The sequence below is a fragment of the Ascaphus truei genome, chromosome 1, assembly GCF_040206685.1.
Source record: "Ascaphus truei isolate aAscTru1 chromosome 1, aAscTru1.hap1, whole genome shotgun sequence".
NCBI lineage: Eukaryota > Metazoa > Chordata > Amphibia > Anura > Ascaphidae > Ascaphus > Ascaphus truei.
In genome coordinates, this window is record NC_134483.1 from 403,351,125 (window position 1) to 403,368,593 (window position 17,469).

A 17,469-nucleotide genomic window follows, 5' to 3' on the forward strand; every position below is an offset into this window, starting at 1 on the left:
GTCGCTTATGGCTCAAGGCTACTTTTCAGTGTATTATCCCCTTCAGTGGCCCCATTTGTAGGGGTACACAATACATACAACCACCACCGTTTCTGACCTATCTCAAGAATGTGTTTTCCCTGTCTGGAAGCTTTCTCATGAACATATTGGGTATACTACCAGTATTTTTGCAATATAATGCATCAGGTATTCAGTACAGTGCAATCGTCCAAAACTGGAGAATTTCCTTTTGTTTCCTAAAGAACGTTTGTGCCTCCTGTACACACACATTTGTGGGCCTTTGCTTTGACATCAATTCCTTTTCTATTCTGAGTCAACTTCTTTTACAACTTCATACCCACAAGACTTTTGCAATATGTAATAAATGTTTGTAACCACAAGTCAAAGCAGATTTTATACTAGACCAGAAACTTTGATGGCTCTGTAAATAAAATCTCCGTTTCCTTTATTGCGGATGTGCCTGGATTTACATCTATCCTGCCATATCCTGCACATTATTGCCATCACTGGAATGATCTTTCTACATAAAACACACTGTGCTGCGTTCTGTTGCTGGATACTTCTCACTTGGACACGGTTCAATGAAGACGTAGGCTGAGTGTAGACAGATGATTTACCAGAGTTTGGAATGAATTTACCAATCTGCCAATCACCTTTTATTGTCCATTAAAGGAACAGTCCAGCATGTCTGGCAAGAATTGATGTTTGGTGGGAGGAAATGAATGTTGTAATGCATATCACGGGAAATGAGCATGCTGTATTCCATGATGGTGCTGAGCATCTTAATACATTTCCAGCCTCACTATGATCATTTTTGAAGAAAACATATTGTATGTCATGAAGAAGTCCTAAACACATACAGTAAGGGCACGTGCCAGTACAGATTATCGCACCGTTCAGACATTATCTCCCATTACAGTCAATGGGCCCCAGCAAGGCAGGGTTTTTTTTTTATTCCACAGAAGTAACTAAACAGGAGGAGTTTCTGCACTGGTTTTTGGAGGTGATGACTTGAAATACTGTAATATGAGTAAGAAAAAGAGAGCTTTAACTTTTGACGGAAGCATATAGGGTCTCTACAGGGTAGTGACATAGCTCTTTCCCAGACTTGGTTGACAGGAAAGCGACGGTCTGTGCTTGATAGCTGGTGATCTATTTTCTTTAAAAAAAAAAAAAAGGTTTTGCAGAGCTGTAAGTAACCCTTTATCGACTCACTTTATAGAACATATCAACTTCCAGGTGGATTCACCAAACATGATGGAGGTAATTTATCAAAATCGTTCGCTGATAAACTGGTCCGAAAAAGAAAAAAAAACTGCACCAAAGTTGTCAAGAACAATTTCCCATTGGGAAAAAATTAGATATTTCTGTGTGATCAGATCCAGTACATTTGCATCAGTATCGCCCCGAATTTGCAGCCGGGAGATTTTGATAAATAACCTACGGTATGTAGCTTTATGCTGCAATAGGACTGATGCCAGAAACCCTGTTTCTCGTTATACATCTTTGGAAACAGTAACAATCACAAATTAGTGTGTTCCGTTTGTCCTCAGTCCATCTACACATTACGCGCACTTATTATGTAATGAATTTTATTTATTTATTTATAAATTGTTTTACCAGGAAGTAATACATTGAGAGTTACCTCTCGTTTTCAAGCATGTCCTGGGCACAGAGTTAAGACAAATAATACATGGTTACGAATAAAGTTACATAAGTGAACAGGGTTATACATTATATACTGTACAAGACATAGCATGACAGTCTCGGCAAGTAGCTTGGATGCTAAGTTCAGAAACCTAATATTTGAGCTACACAAAGGTGTGTTACTGTAGTTGCTGGAAAGACCAACAAAGTGTAGTAAGTAACTTTGAAAAAATAGTCCCCACTCTCTGTTTTTTTTAAAGCCAGTTCTATACAATTAACAAGAAGGTGCTTTCTGCGTAAGCATGTCTGATGTTTTGTGTTTGAAACTTTATCATTCTATATTGTTGTTTTCTTATGTATGTATAGCATATGTTTATCCCAAAAAATCAAAACTGAATTATTTGCAAGGAAAGATTTGGAATGGTTGAAATTACCTTTCAAATATAGTTTAATGTACATTCTCAGCACAATCTACTAAATGACGGATACACATTTGTACTTATTTATTTTTTTAGTAGTCATGACTTCATTTTTTGTAAACAACTTAGATGATAAGAAAGAAAATTAGTTTTACTAAAAACTGGGGAATTTACAGAAATGTTTAGGTTTTTTTATTTTATTTGGGCAGAGATAGAGGATAATAACCAGGACCCAGTAATCGAAATATATTTTTCCTCTAAACAAGATCAACATTTTTGCAAAGAGTTCTCTGTGAAGCTCTAAGGGCTTCTTCCGGATCACTGAAGCATTACAAATTATGTAAAACTTTGCAACGTGTAATTTATTGCTGACACCTGTGGACAAGGATTTGCATCAACATACATATTAATAAGCACTATTGGAGCAGCAAGGGAACAAGATTCAAAGTATTGGCTTTCCTGAATTGTAAAAGGTAACTACAATCCTACAATTAACTAAACCAACTCAGTTTCCATATATTGCTTTGTGAACAATGCTCACAACCCATTTGCAAAAATGAATACACACACACACACACACACACACACACACACACACACACACACACACACACACACACACACACACACACACACACACACACACCTATGAGCACAGTCATCTTAAACAGAAAGGAAATATATATTTTATAATTTTGTTCAAATGAGGATTAGATGGTACAAATGTCCTACAGTACTTGTTTGGGAAAAGGAAAAAAAAAAGTCAGCATCTATTAACGAACCTTTATAAGAGGATTCTGGGGACCTGAGATCCCCGTCTGTCCAAAGTTTGAATCTACATAAACCTTCCTTATTGATATCACGATTCTCACTTTATGTAGAACATTAACATTCTGCCAAATTAGAGCAGGTTGCTCAAAGCTAAGACAAAATGCTGTAGGTCTCACTGACAGAGAAGGGATCCGCTTGCTGATCAGCCATAGTAACAACTACTGACTAGTGATAGTAAATAGTTGTAATAAGGCCCTGCACTTTATCATGGGGATAACTATTGTTATGTTGTATTATTTATTTATTAAGTAAGAATAAATGCTTCAGAGAAACACAATAAGGAATAAAGGTGGCAACAAGAAAATTATCCTCTAAAGCTGTATTCAAATGAATAGAGCTCACAGCTTCCCTGATACAGAGTAGCAACTTCACTGCACATCGCATTGATGCCTTAGTGCAGGGGTTCGCAATCTTTCCCTGCTGCACCCCCCTGCCTGCTTTCCTCCCTGCTCGCGCCCTCCTCCCTTACCTTGTCTCCCGCGTGAAATGATGCCGCGGGCTCACGTGATGTCACGTTACCATGGCAACGTGACGCCGCGGCGTCATTTGATGCTGCATTGCCACGGCGAAGCAGCACCGAAGACAAAGTAAGGATAGTTCCAGAGGCCTTGCGCGATCCCCAAGCATTTAATTTAAATGCCCTGGGGAAGAGCGCGGGGCCTCTGCAACCGCCGTGCCCCCCCCCCCCAACAAAAAATCTTGTGCCTTCCAGTTTGCGCACCCCTGCCTTAGTGTGCACTGTAACTTTAAAAATTAACCTCTCTCTATACCCTTCTCCCTCTCTTGCCCGCCCCCTCTCTTCCAAAACCACATCTGAGGGTCGGGATGGGGGTAACACCACCTTTAGGTAAGAAATACTTCTTGTGAGTCATGTTATTTCAAGCTACAGATGCAGCGGCCGTTATTGAAACAAATCACAGCGCCGTTTTCATGTGCGCTGCTGTACTCCACGCGGCATTCATGTCGCCAATCGCCCCACGCACACGTGTTTATCGCGGTTGCTTTGTTTGAATTTCATGGATTGTGTGCAATTAAATGCAATGAAATTAATGAATTGTAATGTACTGTGCTACTGTCAATTTCCGGTGTTTAAAAACCAGAACACTAAAATGCCATTTTATGCACTCGCCGGCACTCGCGTCTTAAGGCGGTACGGTTGGAAGAAATCCCGCACCATGACGTGGGTATTCTCAGGTATACATCGCGTGATTTGTTAAAATAATGGCCGCTGCATCTGTCGTGCAAGGCAGGGTAGCTTACAGTAACATGGTGTTACTATGCTATGCTAATGACATATACAACGGCTGTTGCTTTTGCAAATAATTAGCTTTGTGGAGATGCCTTATCATTTTGACGATACCAGTTATTACCGCTGAGTTAACAGACCTCTCTGGATCTGGGCCCAGGCCAAGAGGTCCCTGCTCCAAGGAGTTTACAATCAAAGAGAAAGCACAGGTACAGAACGCTTTGCAACACAACAACCTCATGGCCTTCAAAAGAAAGTTTAATACCCAGAAATTTGGATTCATCCATTTTAGGATTTACATTTTAAACCAGGTTTAAAAAACCTTTTATCGCGGTCAAAACCAACAGAATTAAGGGCCTCATGCAGTAAGCGACGATTATGTGAAATCGGCAAGCTTATCGATTAGTCATGTTATTGGCGTTTTTCCCTCTCCGTATGCAGTAAGTGCCGAATACATTCAAAATCAACCAGAAAACAAATCCGCCCACTCTCACGATGATGAGCCGATCACACACAGGTGTATCGGCGTGCGTGGCGGGGTGCTGTTAGGTTGCACAATCACAAATCTTGCTGAATCAGGCGAAACAAGCATGTTTTTGATTGCGCGCCATATTTAAAGGCAACGTGTACTGCTAATCATTCTCTGTGTTGTTGGGAGTGAGAGAGAGAGAGAGACGCACAGAGCTGGACGATTGAAGATTTGCATATTGACTGAGAGACTTGTTGTGTATTGGGTGAGCTTTGTCCTTTGTTGTTTTGTTTACATCTTTGTCTTGTTTTATATGTGGAAGTGGGTCGTGTGATTGCCTGTACATTTCTTGTCTGTTTTTTGTGAGTGCTGGAAGTATGCCCGCAAAGCGTGGGAAGAGTGATGCTGGTGGGAGTGGGAGTGCTACTCGTGGGAGTACGCGTCGGAGTGAACGTTCTGTTCAGGGGAGTGATGTTGCTGGTGCACCGAGTGGTGTTGCTGGGAGTGGGAGTGCTGTTGTTGGGAGTGGGAGTGCTGGTGCTGCGAGTGGTGTTGCTGGGAGTGGGAGTGCTGTTGTTGGGAGTGGGAGTGCTGTTGTTGGGAGTGGGAGTGCTGTTGCTGTGAGTGGGAGTGCTGGTGCTGGGAGTGGGAGTGCTGTTGCTGTGAGTGGGAGTGCTGGTGCTGGGAGTGCTGGTGCTAGGAGTGTGAGTGCTGGTGCTAGGAGTGTGAGTGCTGGTGCTAGGAGTGTGAGTGCTGGTGCTAGGAGTGGGAGTGCTGGTGCTGGGAGTGCTGCTGGTGGCGCAGTTGCTGATGGGGTGTCTGGTGGTGGCGTGCTTGCTGGTGGCCAGCTTTTGGAGGCTCTTCCATTGGAAGAAGGAGAGTCCAGTCAGCACCAGCCAAGCTCTGACCCTAAACCTGCTCGGAAAAAACGTGTGGAGAAGCCACGTAATCCTCGCTTCAATGACCAGGAAAATAGGGCTCTTGTCACTGGCATTCTGGAGCACTATGACAGTCTCTATGGACATTTAGTAGGTAAGTGTAACTTTACATTTATTATTCAAATACATGTGATCCTAGGTCATCTGAGTTTTGTTCATATGCAAATATGGGTACACAATATCTTTCTATGTTCATTAGTGTGGAAACACAGCTTTTTATCATGCCTTACAAGGACAAATAAACACAGGCGGTCAATTTGCCAGAACTGCATACAATATGAATGCAACCTTGCTTACATGTATAGGTTTAGTAGTGAATGCTCATGTGCTGCACATATTACACATAAAACAGCATGTTTGCTATCTCTTGGAACAGCTAGCAGTGTAGGAAACTGGTGCTTATATTATTATTAATTTACCTCATATCTTTTATATGTTTTTCAAGGGCGGACAAGTGCAGCAAGCAAAAAAGAAATGTGGGACACAATAGTCATTGGTGTCAATGCCTGTGGGAATAGTGTCAGGGACAAGTATCATTGTCGGAAAAGATTTGATGATATTAGGTCCAAATTGAAAAAGAAAATACAAGACCAACGCGTGCATGCTACTGGCACTGGAGGTGGGCCCACACCACAACGTCTCATATTGACTCCATTGGAGGAGCTGCTTCGGCCAAAATTACTTACCGTCGTCGTGGAAGGCTTGGCTGGTGACCGTGACATTGGAATTTATCCGTCACAATTTCCAGCAGGTGATAAATATTACTGTACTAGGCGTGTCGTTGCTTACAGTTATTTTGCATATTTACACTGCTTTTTATACTGTCTTCACAATATAAGCATACCTGCATCTATATATGTATATGTCTGATTCTGTATATATATATCTCAAAATAGACATATATGTAGTAGTCCTACTAAAAGCAGTAACTAATATAGCACGTGCCATTGCGTGCTCATTTACATGTGAATTCCCAAAATGCATAGCTGCAGTGGAAGCAATTGATGGTGGGCGAAGATGGGGAACAACAGGGTAGTACACATGTGTAACACATGTTCATGAGAAATTATTAGTAGCTACAGGTACAGAACAGAAATATGTATCATATTATTGTGTATTTTATTGATTTTACTCCGACAAACATGACATTACTGCCTATTTTAAGCATGCATCAAAGAAATTGCATGTAACGGCCTACAAACATCACTGGCACTAACACATCTATAGTTGCTTATGAAAAGGTCCATTTTTGCTTTATGTCATATACAGACAGCATAATGAGGCACACGTATCATATGTTATGTCATTGTTTTCATAACTTAAACACTGCAGATGACTACTTAGCTCATCTACCATTGTGTTAAAGCAGCTGCAATTAATATCTCATCACAGCATACACTTCAACAGAGGGGGTGGGGTTCAGCACACACACTAATTACAGCCTCATTTCACGGTCAACTTAGTTCACACCATTTGCACCTGTTTCAAGTCATTGAAAGGTGTGGCTGATTAGGCTTTTTGGGGAAGGGAATACCTTTCTTACAACCTGAATAGCACAACTGAAGTTAATCACACTCATTTGAAAGCTTAACTCTAGCTACTAAATGCCCCAACAACTCATTACTTATCAAAGCGTACGTCACACATTAGTTCACTCATATCTATAGTTGAACTACTATGAAAGACACATTATCACACACTGCATGTGTTGTCTTGTTGAGTCACAGCCACATTCAGGTGTGCCACATCTTCGATTAATGTACCACACATATCCTCTACCAAAAACAACACTTTTTGCAATATGACCACCTTCATGATAACCATTGTGAATGGTCATCTCATGATAGTTATGTACATTATGATACTGATATCACTACACAACATATGATTTTTATGTACTCATTTAATCTATTTATCCTCACGCATTACTGCAGAAACATAGTATGTTGTATGTTAGGGAACTCAAAAATTCTAAGTACACAGGCATGTACAGTGTTATTACAACTATTTATGTTCACTTTCACACACATTTTCGGTTAAGGAACTGATGTTGTTAGTTAATCATAAATACAGAACATACAATAAGTGTTTGTTCAATATTTACACATGTAAATGTAAAACTTATGTTATTGTTATATATAGTTGCCCCTGGAGGACATGTGTCACCTGAGATGGAACAAGTGTCTTCACCTGGGTCAGCCAGCTCAACACTACTAGAAGGTGAGTGTATCATTTGCTGGCCATATAATATGTGCTCTTCTATATGTTATGTTGTCATGTGCATTATTTGTTTTGCACATCTTCTTTAAATAGGATTACTTAGTGTCAGTGAAAATTAAGTGTAAGGCAACATGTATTGTGTTAGTGATGTTAATTATCATGTAGGACTTCTGAGTTTAGAGCAACTTTTCATTCATTCATATTTCATACTGAGTCCAAACATTATTCGTAAGTCAAGGTAGTTTTTAATGAGGTTATAAAACGTATGCTAACATGTTAGGTGTTACTTAGGACACAGTACAATTACATAGTAACACAGCATACATTAACATGCCATTTAATAATTTGTACATTTCTTTTTAGAACATCATGGTGATGAGGATGATGAGTATGATGAGGATGACGCCACAGAAGAGACTGAAATACAATCATGTGACCATGAAGAGGTTCCAATAGAAACTGTTGTACCGCCAAATTGTCCATCAACTTCCACATACGATGCAATTGTAGCTTCAGAGGGAAAAATAGTGGACGCAGAAAATCGTCGCCATTCAGACATGATGACAGTGCTGGAAAGGATGATTGGACTGCAGGAAGAAACAGTATCACAATTGGCACATCTCCACAGAGTCTTCATTGAAGTGCCTAAACAGTTGCAAAAAATCAACACCTCATTCGAAGCATTAGTTGTTCAGCAAACACAAGCTAATTACTGGAGAATGACTAATGTACCACAATTCAACACCTCCCAGCCAGGATCTGTTCATGCAGGTCAGTTTTCACCACATTCATCTGATATTCATTCACCAGGCCCAAATGTTACCGGTCAAGTAGCAGACATTGCTGTGCAGGTTCCTGATGACATCCTACCGCTGCCATCTGTACAAATTCAGCAGCAGACACCTACAAAGGAGGCGACAAAAACAAAACAAGACACACATGAAACAGACCAACCATCACTTGTGCAGTGTCTACCAACTTGCTCACATGTGTCACTGGGCACAAGCCCTGTCCGTGAACAGTCACTACCCAAAAGCCCTGTAGGTGAGTCGCTGCCCAAAAGCCCTGTAGGTGAGTCACTGGCCACAAGCCCCGTAGGTGAACAGTCACTGGCCACAAGCCCTGCCCGTGAAGTGCCAGAGGCCACTCAAAGTGGCTCTGTTGTGCCTAAAGTTGGTGGCAAAAGAAAAAGGAAAATTCAAGAGACAACAAGCAGGCCTGTTACTCGCTCGCAAAAGGAACAAAAAAAATAAATGTTATAATTCAGAAAATATGTCTTTGGCCTTGTTTTGTTGACTTCAGATTATCTAATTACTATTGTATGTATGCTGAAGACTGTGTTGTTTCCAAACTTTCAACTATGTTCTTGTACACGTGAAGTTTTGGAAATGTTAACACTCATAATTAATTGTGTTATAAATATTTATGTTGTAATCGTCTGTTCAGTAATGGTCCACCAGGAGCCAGTTGCTAAGTTTAGAGAAGCTGCCATTGACTTTGCAGCAAAACATTGCATTTGGGTGTGTTAATTGATGTAAGAATTGCATATGCATATTAGTCACATGCAATTATTAAAACACCTAAGTAAGTGCAAACATCTTTCTTGTACGTGTACAGCAGGATTATGTGTAAATTATTACTTACCTTTGCCTTGCTTGGCCATTGTAATTTTGTCCTTTAATCAGTTGTGTGTTCGTTTCTATAACATCTCAGAATGTATAATAATATATATACACACACACACACACACACACACACACTGAGTGAGTGTGAGTGTGAGTGTGTGAGTGTGTATATATATATGTATATGTGTATATATATATGTATATATGTGTATATATATATGTATATATGTGTATATATATATGTATATATGTGTATATATATATATATATATATATATATATATATATATATATATATATATATATATATATATATATATATATATATATATATATATATATTACTATATAAACTGGTATACACAAACTAATACACTTCATGCTTCCTTGTGAAAACACTATTTTAATAATACAGGCCTAATGTTTGAGAAATATCCTAAGTATGAGACTCTAACAGTATTGTGCTTAAACAAATGTTTATTACTTAATTCAATCATGTTTCTCACCATTTAAATAGGTTTCATACAAGGTATACTTAATGCCATCAATGTTGTGTGTACTCCTGCAATATAAAAAAAAATTAAATATAATATATAAATATATATATATTTTTATAAGAGATATATTTATATATATATATATATATATATATATATACACACGTATTTAAACTCATGCAGACAGGGAGTTAACCAGACTTTCACATACACACAGAAATGTAAGCGGGGAAAAAACATTTCTTTTTGCAGGTGTGTTTTTACTGATATGCCTGGCTAAGAAATATTTTCACACACTGGTCTTTGTTAGTTTTCAAAAAAACACTATGTGAACGCATTCAAAGTGTAGGGATGTTTTTCACAAACGAGATAAAAGAAGGAGAAATGTTTCTCCCACAGTCCCATATCACGAACCACAACTGTTAACCCAATTAGACAAACAAATCCAATTGGCGTTTGAAATAAGGAGTCAAAGTAGTTAGTTTTGTTGACCTTGACAAGGAAAAACAGGAGTTTGTTAGCCATTCAGCACATTCATTTTGATGAGCAAATAACACAGACCTGCACACAGCTTTTGTGCTACTCAGACATGGCTGATGAATTCGTTAACAATATTAATCCCCTTTTAGGGTATAAGTACATGATCTGTGAAGCCATCTTGAACAGTCGCGGACAGAAAGCAAGCACACGCCAAATCGATGATTTCATTCGAGCAAAATATCCTTATTACCAAGACCGTAAGCATGCACGGAATTTTAATTCCTCAATAAGATTCACTTTATCAAGTAATGACTTTTTTGAACGTGACCAGGATAAGCTACAACACACCTATGGTTTCTGGAAGATTGCCCCGGAAAAACAATTTCTCCTGAAAGACGGCACTTATATTGTCGTGAAAGGCATATTTATTCCTAATGGCAATAGCAATGTATCCGCTACTACTGATCCGTTTGAATCGATACGTGCTGCAATATCTGCAGCCTCCATTCCTGAAACCCACATTGTACAAGAACAAAAGTACTATGATTATGTACCAAGCCTTTCAGCTGAAAATGCATTGGAATGGGAACCGGAAGAAATGAACCTACCTCCCGACCAATTATTTGAAGAAAGCAGTGGCGATTCCTATGAGCGCATCCTGGAGGAGATATGTGCCATACTGGATTCAGCGGTTGGGTTAAGCGTGGATGAAAATGCCTTGCATTTCTGGAGCGACCAGTTGCAGCCAGGCGAAGAGTTAATTCTAGAAGAATGGTAAATATAACAATCGTTATGCGTTGACTCTGCGTTTAAATTTTTTTTTTTTTTGTAACCACCATTTTCACTTTCAATGCGTGGATACAGCGTAACATTGCAGACTGCATAACATGTAGCGATCACAAACAAATTGTTTCCTAATACAATATAGTAGGACCTGTAAGAGTAGTACACATTACTGACGGAATAAATATACGTACTTTCCTATCCCTTTAAACATATTAGCAACATTTTACCATTACTCTAACACATACCTGTTTTGTTATCATGCAACATCTACAACATTGAAAACCGGGTCCACCACGTATGACGTGGGACCCTTGTCATGGGCCAAGGCGTCCTTAAAAAGGATTAGTGATGTAAGTCCCGCCCCCAAGCGACGTGCGCGCCTCAAAGCCTATTGGCTGTCATGTTTTGTTATAGTAACGGTAACTGCAGTGTGTGATGCGTGCGGCTCAGTGTTTGTAGGCGTACCCTGGGCGTTAGCCGAATGTTAATTGAGTGGGAGGAGTGTTAGCGTGCGTTTCACGCTGGCTTAACATGACGTCACACGTATTGCATTTGCGCATTGTGTTATCGGCCGTGCTTTCTGTTCAAACACGTCTGTTTAAAAAGAATACAGATGTACTCGTTTAGAACGAATGTAGTTTCGTCTTCATTGTATTTGAAATAAAGATGTTATGTTTACTGGTATTTTCAACATGTATTGAACGCACAACGTACGCTTTGTTTTGCGCATGCGCTAACAGTTAGTGGAGCCAAGCGTGAAGTGCGTGCGCACACAAAGATGTGCGCGCACATCTTTCAGTATACAGGCAACGTTCACTTCTTATACATAGTTATGCCTGCTACAAATTTAAAGAAACATTACATACTGATGAACAGTTTTACTTCTAACATATAAGTGAGTGACGTGTGTATCTACACAATCATATAGAGCTGCGTAACGCGTTGTCACGGATGCATATCTAGTAAGGTGCCATCTTTGACCATCATGTGTTTGCTGTATTTCAGAGATGTCGGGGAAGATACAATCGGATCAATGTATGATTTCAGAAGAGTCTACCTTTATATGAGATGATTGTGAGGAGGAGCCACCGACTACTATACTACATATGGAACTAATTTTATATTGCTTGCAGCGCTTATTAACAAACAATTAAAAATGTGATACCCTTATGCCTATATTGCATAAGCACTTAATTAACATAATGATGTTGCAAAAGAGTGCCTCATGAATTTTTATTGAGTGTTCTTTAATGACTACTAACATTTTATGACATGGTGTGTTTTATATATAACAACCATTCCCACTCTGCTAACACATTTGTGTATTCTAATATGTAATGGAACGTATGACTGTCGAAACTATGTAACAATAATAATAATAATATGAGCATGTTCATGTATAGGGCTGCTAGTTGTACGCAGCGATTTACAGACACATGTTTCAGCCTGAGGTCCCTGGCCCGTGGAACGTACAAATGTTTTTTTGCCGCATGAGGCACAGGGAGATAAAGTGACTTGGCCAAGGTCACAAGGAGCCCACACCGGGAATTGAACCAGACTCCCCTGCTTCAAACTATCAGTGCCAGTGTGTGTCTTTACTCAGTGAGCCACTCCTTCTCCCAATGTAAAGGACACTTACAACCAAGTAGCCATTTATTTTTAAAATCTCTTGTTACATGGGTATGTAGATAAAATGGTTTGGGACTGTAGCAAATAATGTTACTGGCCAGATGTTATGGTCCCCTCCAATGCATGATGTTCTGAATATGACATCACCATCATGTTATGAAGTACGTTTCTGTGTATATTTCATTAACCTAACTAACTATAGTTTACTGTGTTTATTAATCGTTTAGAAATACATAGTATAGTCAATATGATGATATAAGCTACCATAATAAAGCTGGTGTTATCATTTGTCGGTGTTATACATGGATCCTACACCAATTGATAGAGACACAAACAGTTGTCTTAAAAAGTGTGTCTATGCTAGTGATGAATGTGCTCCCGTAAGTAAACAAATAAGTACAGTTATCCCCTTTTCTCCAACCACCTCTATATTACATTAATGGAAATTATAAGGAAACATACATAAAATGTGATGAAATGTGAGTAATCATTTTGTAATACAATGCACATGAAAGCTCAAGAGTAGCTAAATGCATATACATGATACAGAAAGTACATATATGTAACATTTGTGTTTAAACCAATATGTTGGGTTTTTAGTTCCAATAATTATAGGAAGATTGAGGTAGCCACATCTTATGAGAGATGTCAGCAAATATACATACCATGATCAGTCATACTGGAGATATACCTATAATGCAAAGGAACAATATATAAATTGCAAACATTGACATGCCATCTTCAGTACCGTAAACAACACAGCAAAGTGTGTATTTGGTGTTAAATGTACAACACCATGTATATTTCATGACATTCAAAATGTAAATCAGCCTGGTGTACACATCATATGGATGTACATGTTACACTGCACCAATAACATTGTATGTAAGCATACTAGAAGCATGAATGATTATGGGCATAATATGTGTTTTGTCTTAGCATAAGGAATAACACAATGCTAAAATATTATTGCTTTGTTACCCAAGTTGTATTCACATACACACAACTAAAGTACAATTGAAGAGGGATTATATAACCTGTGCAACAATAACATACCGGTGCCACATCCCTTTGTGCACACAGCAGAGAAAAGAAAGGTGTGCAACCCATATTCATCTGTGTCCTAACAGAAGGTTATATAAAGAAACATTATTGTTAATATAACATAATTAAACTATAAAAGTAGTACTAGGAACATATGAGTTTGTACTTACAAGAAAAAAATGAATTGATGAGATTCTGTCGTGTCTGGCCACCACTGGCTGTTTGTTCATTTTCAGCAGCTACATGGGTGGGATGCTCGTCTACCAAAGCCTCAGCTAGGTCTGACTGTACATTGTGCCTGAGTGCAACATTGTGCAAAATGCAACAGGCAAGGATAATATCAGACACTTTTTGAGGCTTGTATAGAAGAGCCCCACCAGTTCTGTCCAGACACCTAAACCTGGTCTTGAGTAGGCCAAATGTCCTCTCTATAACAGATCTTGTAGATATATGGGCTGCATTGTACCTGTCCTCTGCTTCAGTTTGAGGGTTTAGCACCGGAGTCAAGAGCCACGGCCTAATTCCGTATCCTGAGTCACCTATAATGAATGGAGCACACATAAGCTGACATTAGTGATCAAATTGTACAATGCCAACATTCCTAAATCAACATGTGTTTTGTGTTAGAACATGTAAATATGTACTCACCCAGCAGCCAACCAGGTTCAAAATGTCCCTCTTCGAACGCATGGAAGACTGAAGAGTTCCTCAGGATAGAGGAATCGTGACTGGAACCAGGGAACTTGGGTACCACATGCATTATCCTCATCGTGGCATCACATACCACCTGTACATTGAGTGAATGGTAGTGCTTCCGATTGCGGTACACATGCTCACTCTGACTAGGTGCAATCAAAGCAACATGTGTGCAATCGATTGCACCCAGCACAGATGGTATCCCTGCTATATTATAAAAGCCAGTCCTGACTTCCAGCCACTCTGTTGCCTCTGTAGGAAAATGAATATAATTCCTAGCGCGTCTATTGAGTGCATAGAGAAACTGGGTCAAGGCCCGCGAGAATGTAGATTGCGAGACCCCGCCCACTATGCCCACAGTTGTCTGGTATGACGCGGAAGCAAGATAATGTAATGAGCACAGCATTTTAACAAGCCCAGGGACTGCACGACCTCTGGCTGTGAAAAAATCTAAATCCCCCCTTATCTCCTCATAAAGAGCTAAGATTGCTGCTGAACTCAAACGATAGCGACTTACAATCTCCTCCTCACTCATCCCATCTAACAGGGTTCTCTCCCTGTACAGACGCGGACGAGGCACAAGTTGTCTCCTCTGTCTTCTCTTCTGATCTCCTGTCCCTCTACCTGTCCCTCGGCCTGTCCCTCTCCCTGTCCCTGTCGTATCCGCGTCACTGTCACTGTCCCTCGGTGTGTCCCTACCTTGCCCTATATCATTCTCTTGATCAGCAAGCATGTCATAGAAAAGAATGTTCCTGCGTCTCCTAAACATTCGCAACATTTTGAAATGAGTAGCTGTGAATGAGCAGGTAATGTGCGTCCTTTAAATAGGTATGTGATGATGTCAGGTGACATAGTAAAATGCAAGGTGTTACATTAACATAATAAAGTACTTCTGTGGCAAGCTGTGTGCACTTGTTGTTCTAAGTATTTGTTGTGTGTATTCTGCAGGGAATGATGATATTTGGCAATGATGTGACGTGAAGCTTTGTACAAAGATTGCTTGCAAATAAATAGTTGCATGTGCAATGCATGTAACACTTGTGAACGCAAGAGTCAGTCATGTAATGAGACAAAAAGGCTGAGATTGACGTGGGAAAAGTTTTGTGTAACATGTGTAATTATCCATGTTATTGTGACATGTTGGCAACAATGAATAGTCGTGTGCATATGCATGCATTTGTGTAAGGAGGATAGTTGGTATAGAATGAGTTTACAAGGTGTCCCAATGATGAATTACTGTACATGTGTGTATAAGTTAGGTTGAAGTGCTTGTAATGCAACGGTTACAATGTAAACATGCAATGTGATTGAGCGTCCAATAAGTGACGTCATGAAAATAGGGAGGACCCAAAAGTATATGTAAACATGAGAAGACAGATGTACATGAACGTTTAAAGATGCGTGTCACATTACAAGCATTGTGTAATGTAAAGGAAGATGAATATACTGTGTATGAGTGACATGTGTGACATGTGTGACATCATGTAAATAATTGTCGCTGAGTTGAGTAAAATGTGTGATATGATGTGAGGTTCTCCTTTAAGAGTGTAGTATAGTATTTTCCCTTGCCACATCATCACATGATGAGTAATGTGACCCGCAAATGCTGAAAACATGTAAAAGTCGAATGTTATGCAAATAAGACACATCAGCTGTGACACAATGCAGGGAATGCCCCCACACTGTAATGCAAATCCCCCTTGTATTGTGAGCAATGAAACGTAAACAGTACTATACTGTTATACGTCCCCGCTCCATTGACTTCCATTGATGTACAGAAGATGTTTTTTTTCTAAGTGCCGTTCCGGCAGCCTTAGCGATCGTTCTCCCGTCCAAACTGCCAACTTTAGTTGGCGGGAGAAATCGGCCATAACATCTCAATTTCGTAGTGCCGATCAGCCCCGATAAGCTGTTTTTTTTTGTTGAATCCAGCCGATTTAAAAAAGTGGCGATCAGTGTCGAAAACAGGCTTATCGGCAGGCGACTGGCCATAACCAAATTATCGGCTCCGAAACCTGGCGATATGAAGCACTTATCGGCGCTTACTGAATCTCAAACCCAATTTTGGCTATAACATGGCCATATTTCCCTTATCAACGCTTACTGCATGAGGCCCTAAATCTCTACAGCCTAAAACCCTAACCTTTTTGTCTTTTTCTCTGTACTTTCTTTTAAATTACAGAGGATGTATCTGCGATTTTTCACCATTCATTACAGGGTATACTTCTCAAAAAAACTTTTGCTTGGTCTAATAGATGGCTAAAACATCATTGGATGTTTGAAAAATATAGGTTATTAAAGGGTGTATATGGTGTAAATGGATGAACGGTATACACTGGAATTTAATATTTCCTAGCTTTCCAGTCATTCATAAATGGTCCCAGTATATTCTCTGGTGCATAACATTTTGGGAATAGAATTTAACCACAACCTTCCCCCCCCCCCCCCCTGGTTCTGGTTATTAGGGGTTAAGTTTTACATAGGTAATGTAGCCAGGACTGGTTTTTGGCTGCCCGTCTGCCCTCCCTAGCAGTAAGTCCTGGTAAGAACAGGCCTGCTAGGATCCATCATGGGTTTTCCCCACTCACAGCAGTACCCTTGAGTGACAGGGGAGGAGGTGGAACTAGGCCTGGGTTCTACCCAATCCTAGGTCAGACCTGGTGCCCTCCTCTTACTGTACTTATGGGAGTTGCAACCCAAATTTAGTTAGTGCCTCTCCCCACTTGAGAGAGGCAGGTCACACACAGGTTGCCTGCATATTGGCCTTCCCTGTTCCTCTTCCCTTTGGGGGAGAGTGAGTGCGTACCTTTCCCGGACCCTATTAGAGGGTCAGGGAAGAGCAAGGACTGCTGCGGGGGGCCTTAACCCATAGTGTAGGTCCAGGGACCATCCTACAGCTGGATAACAGAGACTGTATTGGGCAGAAGCCTGCGGTGACTGTG

The 17,469-nt window shown here is 40.0% G+C and overlaps 1 protein-coding gene across 1 annotated transcript; it reads left to right on the top strand.

The window, feature by feature from the left end:
* The first annotated feature begins 3,722 nt into the window (after window positions 1-3,722).
* LOC142501194 (uncharacterized) lies at window positions 3,723-9,023 on the top strand. The gene is made up of 3 exons (XM_075610776.1): window positions 3,723-3,744; window positions 7,693-7,770; window positions 8,134-9,023. The coding sequence occupies exons 1-3, from the start codon at window positions 3,723-3,725 to the stop codon at window positions 9,021-9,023; spliced, it is 990 nt and encodes a 329-aa protein (XP_075466891.1).
* The last annotated feature ends 8,446 nt before the right edge of the window (window positions 9,024-17,469 follow it).